Source organism: Acanthochromis polyacanthus, chromosome 4, assembly GCF_021347895.1.
Source record: "Acanthochromis polyacanthus isolate Apoly-LR-REF ecotype Palm Island chromosome 4, KAUST_Apoly_ChrSc, whole genome shotgun sequence".
Lineage (NCBI taxonomy): Eukaryota > Metazoa > Chordata > Actinopteri > Pomacentridae > Acanthochromis > Acanthochromis polyacanthus.
In genome coordinates this window covers 5,498,152-5,507,382 of record NC_067116.1, presented here as the reverse complement: position 1 = coordinate 5,507,382, position 9,231 = coordinate 5,498,152, and the positions used below count along the sequence as shown (strand labels likewise).

At 34.7% G+C, this 9,231-nt stretch overlaps 1 protein-coding gene across 1 annotated transcript; it reads right to left on the bottom strand.

Moving 5' to 3' along the window:
- Positions 1–319: 319 nt before the first annotated feature.
- ctbs (chitobiase, di-N-acetyl-) lies at positions 320–7,421 on the bottom strand. Its single transcript, XM_022217514.2, has 7 exons — positions 7,240–7,421; positions 4,826–4,964; positions 4,538–4,746; positions 3,154–3,325; positions 2,965–3,062; positions 2,383–2,544; positions 320–722 (listed from the first exon to the last, which is right to left on the bottom strand). Exons 1-7 carry the CDS (start codon positions 7,351–7,353, stop codon positions 534–536), a joined length of 1,083 nt encoding a protein of 360 aa, XP_022073206.1. The 5' UTR covers positions 7,354–7,421; the 3' UTR covers positions 320–533.
- Between the last annotated feature and the right edge of the window lie 1,810 nt (positions 7,422–9,231).

Genomic DNA, 9,231 nt, shown 5'->3' with positions numbered 1-9,231 from the left:
TCTCCCTTTTTTGCAGAATTTTTGGATTTTTTTTCAGACGAGGAAACAATATTTTTTGTGCCACAAATGAGGACAACAGCAGGGTTAAGACACCAAAGCTTGACAATCCTGGTAAAATAGAGCTTAAAATAAGTTTCCCAGCTAATTTCAAGATCTCACTGTCCTAATATCACATCTTATTTCCAGAAATCTTACCAAGACATCTTTAACTTGTTCTATTGGCAGATTTTTTCACTCATTTCAAGGTAAAAATTCCTTGAAATCAGTTTTATTTCTTGTTTTGAGAGGAGCATTTTTCCAGTGCAGGGATTGGAACCAATTAATGAGAAAAAGCTTTATTCATTAGAAACAGTAAAGTGCATAAATCAGGAAGCTCAATCAAAAGTCCTGTAAAAAACAACAGTTTCTCTTCACAGTTATTTCAGTTAGCACAGAGGAATGTGTGAGACGACGGCGATAAAGTGCGAGCGTTCGTCACTCGGGAACAAACAGCAGCGGTGTACATTTCTGCAGGGACGTTCAGCGTATCCCGGTTAGCATCCCAACAGGGCATTCCACATCATCTCGGTCTGTTGCCTGGCGACCGGTTCGTCGCCGTAGTCCAAGATGTTGCCGTTCCACATGCCGATGCCCCTCAGTCCTTTAGACCTCACAGACTCCGCCTTCGGACAGATGCTCTGAGGGTCGTCGTACCAAACCTGATGGATCTGTCCTTTCTGGTCCTGATGGGCAAAGTTAAAGAAACGATCATGGCTCCGTCCACACAGGAAACAACCATTTAGCACTTTTCTGCTGCTGGTTTCATCTGTTAAAGTGATTCTGCCATCACTTTCCCAGAAATCTTTTTTTCACACATTCAGAGCCACAGAACAACATCTGTCCTTAACACCAGCCGGCCCAACTAACAAAGTATAAAAATTAGTTTTTATTTTAGTTCCAATGAAGTCTACACAGTGTTTTATTTTGAAAAATAACTGGATCGTCTTCCCATCACTTCCACCTGTGCTTCTTTCCCACACTTGACTCGATCAGTTTTTATGGAGCCGTCGATCTAACCGCTGCCAAAATCAATAAAAACAGTAAGAAGCAATGAAAAGTTATTTTACTCGTTTAGTTTTTACTTTCTTTACTTTTATAGCACCTTGGATGTGCAGTACTTCTTTTTAACTTGTCTTGATCTGCTATATTTGCTTTTTTTTCATTATTATTTATTAAATACACTCAATACTTGCATTTTTATTTTCTAGTACAATATGCACCAGAGTTCAAAAGTTTGGGGTCACTTAGAAATGTCTTCATTTTTGAAAGAAAAGCATTTTTTCAGTAAAGATGGCATCAAATGAACGATAAATCCAGTGCAGACATTGTTAATGTGGTAAATGACTGTTGTAGCTGTAAACAGCTGATTTTTAATGGAATATCTCCATAGGGGTACAGAGGAACATTTCCAGCAACCATCACTCCTGTGTTCTAATGCTACACTGTGTTAGCTAATGGTGTTGAAAGGCTCATTGATGATTAGAAAACCCTTGTGCAGTTATGTTAGCACATGGATAAATGTGGGAGTTTACATGGAAAACATGGAATTGTCTGGATGAGCCCAAACTTTTGAATGTTTGTACATTTTATTGTATTTCTTCTATATCTGTACTGTATTCGACTGCATTTTTACTGCTTTTACTATATTTCTATTGTATTTTTACCATATTTTTACTGTATTTTATTTTTACTATGTTTTTGCTATATTTATACTGTATTTTTACTACTTTTTATATTTTAACTGCATTTTTATTAATTTTTACTGTATTTTTTCTATATTTTTACTATAATCTTATTAGATTTTATTATAATTTTGCTATATTTCTATTGTATTTTTAATATTTTAATATTTAACTGTATTTTTTTACTGTATTTTTTCTATATTTTTACATTTTTATTGTATTTGTAATATATTTTTAATGTATTTTTCTATATTTTTACTGTATTAAAAATAATAATAATGAACAATTATTAGCCCTTGAAAATGGAAAAAAAGTGTCTCCATAAAGTTCCTCTAAGTATATATATATATATTTATATATACACACACACACACACACAGCAGCAACTGTAACATGAGCCCTCAGGGATCTTTAAGGTATTTCTGACTCTCAATCTTTTTCTCCTTTAAAATGTTTCCTGCTTGTTATCGACCACAACACAAAGTCCAACTACCGTGTTGGGAGTGAAAATGTTTCAGTGTTTCATGTTCATTTTGGTGAAGCTGAAGCTCTGATGGACGCCCACCTGGTTAAACAATAAAACATCTATCCCACACATGTAGCTGCACGCTTTTCAGCAAATGAAGGCAGAATTCACACTTTAAATATAAAGTTTCTGCACCTTGTAGTTGAAGTAGGGCGCCTGCTGCTGGTCGTCCCACATCCTGCCAGACAAAGACCCGTCCACCTGCTTCATGATCCACTTGTACGGTTTCTGTCTTCCGGCAGCGTCGCTGCAGGGAGCTCCACGGAAAGGAACCTTAGCTATCGAACAAATCCTGTCCTGGAGTGAAAAACACAGATGTGTGTTTACATCTCAGGAGAAACAAAGTAATCCAGAAAAAATATCCTTAAGAAACACCAGGAATCACAGAAAATGAGGGGAGGCAACACGTAATACTTTCTACATATTCCATTCTTAATAATCTGCTATTTAATATCAGGATATATGTCATTTTTAAGTATTTTACATAAATGTCATTTCAGATAATTATGTTGCCTCAAATGTTGACCAAAGATTGTATTTTTAGTAGGAAACATGAAAACATCCAGATATATACCACTTTTATTCAGAAATTTTGCATTTATTTTAAAAAGGTGGTGTTTCAAGGTCTAATAATTCCAATTTTATCCTCTATAACTACCAACATCTAGAACAAAATAAACACTTAGACCTCTATGAACACCAACATCTAGACCTCACCTGGGAAAGGTTCAGACATGGGTAGTCGTAGCCGTACCATGGGACTCCCATCACGAGTTTCTTTGGATCGATCTTCAGATCCAGGTACTGGTCATAAGCTTTAAAAAAAACAAAATAAAACATTTCATTTGGTCTTTATAAGCAGGTTTCCACCAACATGATTTCCTCATCCATTTCTCTACAACCGACCGTTCAGCGTTTGATGGAGCGGAGCGTTCGCCATGGCGATGCAGTCCCCCAGGATCTGGCTCTGCTCGTCGTAGGACATCACAAACAGCAGGTCGCAGGATTCAGCGATGGCCACGTAATCGTAGCAGCGCTTGTCGATGCATTTGGGTGACCAGGCGACATCGAAGGAGACCTACAGATCAGGAGGGAGTGATTATCAACGGGACACATCTAACCTACAGAACCATTTGTATCATATTTGACCAACAAGTTTCTGAGACCTATGTCTCATAAACATGATAGCTTCCTTAAAAACCTGTCGTATATAACCTGATGCATGTATTCTGCCCTCTTGTGGATCATCATTCCACTACAGGCAGCTGAAGCGGTATCTTACACTTTTTTCAGGAAAATCATCGCTAATTTTCAAGACACAACGGTAAAAATAACATCTAAATTGCATTCTAAAATCCATCACACGCTGAACGTTGTCTTATCAACAAATGCTACGATTTACCGATGTCCCCTAAATGCCCCACACTGCAAGCTGCGGCATCACCCACATAATTCCATATTTTCCAGTAAAACTCCCACTTTTATCCATGTGCTAACATAACTGCACAAGGGTTTTCTAATCATCAATGAGCCTTTCAACACCATTAGCTAACACAATGTAGCATTAGAACACAGGAGTGATGGTTGCTGGAAATGTTCCTCTGTACCCCTATGGAGATATTCCATTAAAAATCAGCCGTTTACAGCTAGAACAGTCATTTACCACATTAACAATGTCTGCACTGAATTTATCATTCATTTGATGCCATCTTCACCGAAAAATAATGCTTTTCTTTCAAAAATGAGGACATTTCTCGGTGACCCCAAACCTTTGAATGGTAGCAAATATGAAATACAGTTGCTCTATATTAAAGTTGCTCAATAACGAGTTAAAGTTGCTCAAAAATGACTTAAACTATATTAGTTCATGTTGCTCGAAAATTAGTTAAAGTTGCTCTAAAAAACAGAAAATCACTCAAATTTGGCAAGAAAATTCTTATAAATATTTTTTCAAAAAATGAGTAAAAAGCTTCCAAAAAAATCTTAAAAATCTCTAAAGTGATTCCATATATATATATCAGTAAAACTTCTAATATCTTCTTTAAGAACATTCACATAAAAATTAACCAAAATCCAGCCAAATTCTCTGGATTTTGGTTGCTTTTTGTGTGAATGTTTTTAAGAAACATTTTAACATTTACTTTTTCCACCAAAAAATGTTCAAAAATTTCCCAAAAAGTTGAAAATGTGGCCATCAGAAATTTCACTGTGAAAATATATATTTTTCCACATTTTCAAACTTTAAAACGGGTCACTTTGACCCACAGGACGACAGGAGGGTTAAGTTGACCTGGGAGCCTGGGATCTCCCTGTGGAAGGCCTCGGTGGTCTCCTTAACCAGGTCTGTCAGAGCGTAGAACTCCGCTGATTCCTCCTCCACTGCTTGCTCGATGTCGATGTTGATCCCGTCCATGAACTGACTCTTGGCCAGGCTGACTTTGTCCGTTATCCACGCCGTCCTGTTGTCTCGGTCCACCATGGAGGAGAGCGGGACGTCGCCTTTTCACAGAGGCAGGAAGCTTAATGAAACACACATAAAGGGCTAAATTAAACGGATGATGTCATGCCATCAGCTCACCTTTGAGGACGACTCGTGCACCTTTGGAGTGAGCGTGACACATGAGCTCAGCGTCGTATTTCCCAAACGTGGCCACCGTGGTCACCATGCTCCAGTTGTAGGACTTCCACGTCTTTCCTCCCACGTCAAACACAAACACCTGCAAACAGACGGACGACACAAGAGTCAAGATTGATTTATGTTGCCATTAGCCAGAGGGTCCAATCCGGCCCTCAAAGTGTAAAAATTCCAGACCATGACAAGTTGTTTGGATCAGAAAGTAAAATACTAGATTGTTCTTTGTCATTTTGTGTCTCATTTTTGTGATATTTTGTCTTGTTTTTGTAGTTTTATTGTCTATTTTTGTCTGACTTTTGTCATTTGCCTCACATTTTGTGTTTTTGTTGTCTCGCTTGTGTTGCTTGTCTATTTTTTGTTGTTTTGTAACTTTTTTGTCTAGTTTTTTTGTGTTTTTTGTCTTGTTTCATGTCGTTTCTCTGATTTTTTGTCATTTCGTGTCTTATTTTTGTAATATTTTGTCGTTTTTGTTTTTTTTCTTGTCGTTTGTCTCACGTTTTTGAAGTTTTGTGTCTCATTTTTGTCATATTTTGTCGCTTGTCTTGTTTTGTCTGGCTTGTCGTTTATCTCATGTTTTTGTAGTTTGGTTTCTCGCTGTTGTCATTTTTTGTCTCATTTGTGTCATTTTCTTAGCCTCGTTTTTGTCGTTTGTTCATTGTTTTGTCGCCTTGTGACTTTTTTTTGTCTTTTCTGTAATTGTGTCTCATTTTTGATAATATTTTGTCTTGTTTTTGTTATTTTTTGTCTCATTTGATGTTTTGTTTCTCAATTTTGTGTTTCTTTTCTGTCTTGCTTGTATTTTTTTGTCTATTGTATTGTCTTTTGTTTCATTTGTGTCATTTTCTTTTCTCTTTTTTCTTGCTTGTTCGTTATTTTGTCACTTTGTAATTTTTTCTCATTTTTTGTCTCTGTTCTGTCATTTTGTGTCTCACTTTTGTAATATTTTGTCTTGTTTTTGTTGTTTTTTGTCTCACCTCTGTCGTTTGTATGTTTTTGTCGTTTTGTTTCCTTGTTATCTCGTTTGTTCTTTGTCTTATGTCATTTTGTGATGTTTTATTCGCCGTTTTGTTCCTCGTTTGTGTTGTTTTGTGTTTACTTTTTGTCTCATTCGTGTTTAGTCTATTTTGTTGTTTTGTTTCTCGTTTCTGTAACTTTTTTGTCTCATTTGTGTAATTTTTTGTCGTTTGTTCATTGTTTTGTCACTTTGTAACTTTGTCTAATTTTTATCTCTCATTTTTGTAATATTTTGTCTTGTGTTTGTTGTCTGACTTCTGTCTTTATGGTCATACAGTAAAATACTGTATCATTCAGAGGTGGGGTGAGGGAATGAAGGGTTATTTCACGTATCCGTTACAACACACACACACACACACACACACACACACACACACACACACACACACACACACACACACAGCTGTAAGGTTGTGTTTAAGTCCTTAAAACAGGAAACATGTAAATTCCTCACTTCTCTTTAGCTCACCACAAATACTGAATCCTGAAGTCAGTAACAAAGCAGAGCTGAAGGGAACATTATATTTATATATTTTAACATTCGCAGCTCTGCTTACATATTATCAATAATTCACATTTTTAATCCAGTGAAACACACAGTCTGGCAGAGTTAATCTATAATAGCTAAATCCTGCATATTATTTTACTGTAAAATCTGACTCAAACATTCAAAATGTTTTTATCTCAGCTTTTCTAATATGAGAGGTGTTTTTTTCCATTTCTCATCCAAATATATAATAACAGCAGTGACATTATTGCACATGTAGAGCGTGACTCCTCGAATCATTAAACCAAAATGAGGCAACAGGTTGCAGAGAAACAGTCAAAACACATTTTACTGAACCATGATTAGCCGTATTTGGACTAATTATAACACATTTAACAGCTGAAATCTTGATTAACTGTATGTTTTGCCTGTAGATTAAGTTTTTATCCCAAAATATTCTGTGACATCTTTTTTACTTGTTTATTTTGAACCCAAGAATGCCTGTCTTAGTCACTGCACATCAGATATTTGGTCATATTTACAGTAAAATAGCAAAACAAAATGTGTGTGATTTAAGTTTCGTGTTTAAGCTAGTTCCTCAAAACACAACTCCTAATATTCAGTTATGACTTTTGGTTTTTGTTCTGGTTCTCAACGCCTCACTGATAGTTGCATTATGAACTGATAGTTCAGATTAATATCTCTTATGAACAGCGTGTTAAAGCAGCAGTTTGTTAATAAAATGTTAAAAACTCAGCTAACAGTCCGCTTGCTCAGCAAGCTAACATTCAGCTGACTCGGAGCTAACACTGAGCTAGCGTTTAGCTAACAGCCAGCTAGCGGTCTGATGAGGTACCTCGAAGTCTCGCTCCTCCCGGATCTGCTGGCAGAGCTCCGGCCTCTCACACGGACACACACCGGCTCTGCAGACGGCCAGCAGCGCCGACAACAACACAACAAACCGGGACATTTTAGTTTCTGGTGCAGAACAAACCGCCTGTTATGAGTTTAAGTACGGCGGCCAACAGGAGACAAATTTCATACTGTCGAATAACCAGGAGAGAACATCATTGATTGATTTCCTACATTTTCATGTTACAAAATTGTGTTAGAAATTTTAGCTAAAATCTTAATACGGTTTAAAACTTTGGGTTGATTTAGAAATGTTTTAATGTTGAAAGAGTAGCAGTTTTTTCAATGAAGGTAACATTAAATGAATGAAAATCCAGTGTAGACATTGTTAATGTGGTAAATGACTGTTCTAGCTGGAAACAGCTGATTTTTAATGGAATATCTCCATAGGGGTACAGAGGAACATTTCCAGCAACCATCACTCCTGTGTTCTAATGCTACATTGTGTTAGCTAATGGTGCTGAAAGGTTCGGTGACCATTAAAATAATCATTTCGATCAGTAAATTAAGTTTTCTTTCACCATGCAGCCACAACCAAAGCATAAAAACATGCAGTCGGACAGCTTTAATGATACAAACTTCAGGTCGGCCTGTCAGATGGAATCAAACACGAGTAAATATTGACAGATTTCACGTGTGAAGGCTTTAAATGACCTAAATAACCTTCCTGATCTGTTGGAGGTCGGTTTGACTCCATCCAGGGTCACGTCCAGAGAGAGTTTCTGTCAGGATTTTATCCTGTTCAGAGGAGAAACACGCTTCAGTTCAAGTCAAACAGACATGTAAGATGTTTCATTCATTTATATCTTGTATGTCCTGCCTTTTTAATGGTGAAAACTACACAGTTAGACATGAACATAATAAATCTGGTATGCAGAATTCTTTGTTTGTTTATCTGACATTCATTCTAACCTAAAATCTGTAAACAAATAAAATAATGAAATGCAATATTTAAAGCAATTAAATGATAAAAATAGACAATAAAATAATCCTAATAAAAATTTTAAAATAAATAATTAAGAATAAAAAGACTTTTTGTCAATGGTTTAATATTTTTCAGTTATAGTACTGAAATGAAATAAATAAAGCAATTAGATGATAAAAATATATACAAAAATGACAATTAAAAAATGAAAAAAAAATACAAAAAACAAAAAGATTAAATTAAATTTTAAAAACTACTTTTTCTGAGTGGTTTAATGTTCTTCACTTATGCTATTGAAATGAAATAAATAAAGCAATTAGATGAGACAGAATATATACAATAAAAATAATAATTAGAAGCCTAAAAAATACAAATAAACAAAGCTAAAAATGATTTAAATTCAATATTTGTTAGTGGTTTAGTGTTTTTCAGTTATATTAGAAAACAAACAATGCAGTTAGATGGTTATAAAATGCAATAAGATTAATAACAAGAATACAAATAAAAAATCTAAAATAAAATAAAAAATAAAGATGATAAAAAATATACAATAAAAATATAATAACAAAAAATCAGTAGAAAACACAAATTTAAAAATAAAACAATCTAAAAAGTAAAGACTTTTTGTTCACAGTCTAACGTTTCGTAGTTATAATAATGAAATAAACGATAAAAATATACAATAGAATATAGAAAAAATAAAAATAAAATAACAAATAAAGTTGATAAAAATAGACAATAATAATAATAGTAACAGTAATAATAATAATAATAATAATAAAACTAAAAAAATAATATAGAAATAAACTAAATGAATAAATAAAATAAAATAATTTTCTGAGGAAACCAAAAGAAGAATTTAAATTTCTGTGACGGTAAAGTTATCATTAAGTTAAAACTGTTGTCCAATTTTAAATTAAACTCAGATAATTAAGGTAAAAACAGTCGAGCCTCGATGCTTTTATCTTCACAAACTTCACTGAAATAAACCTTAAAACCCTGAAAATTCTG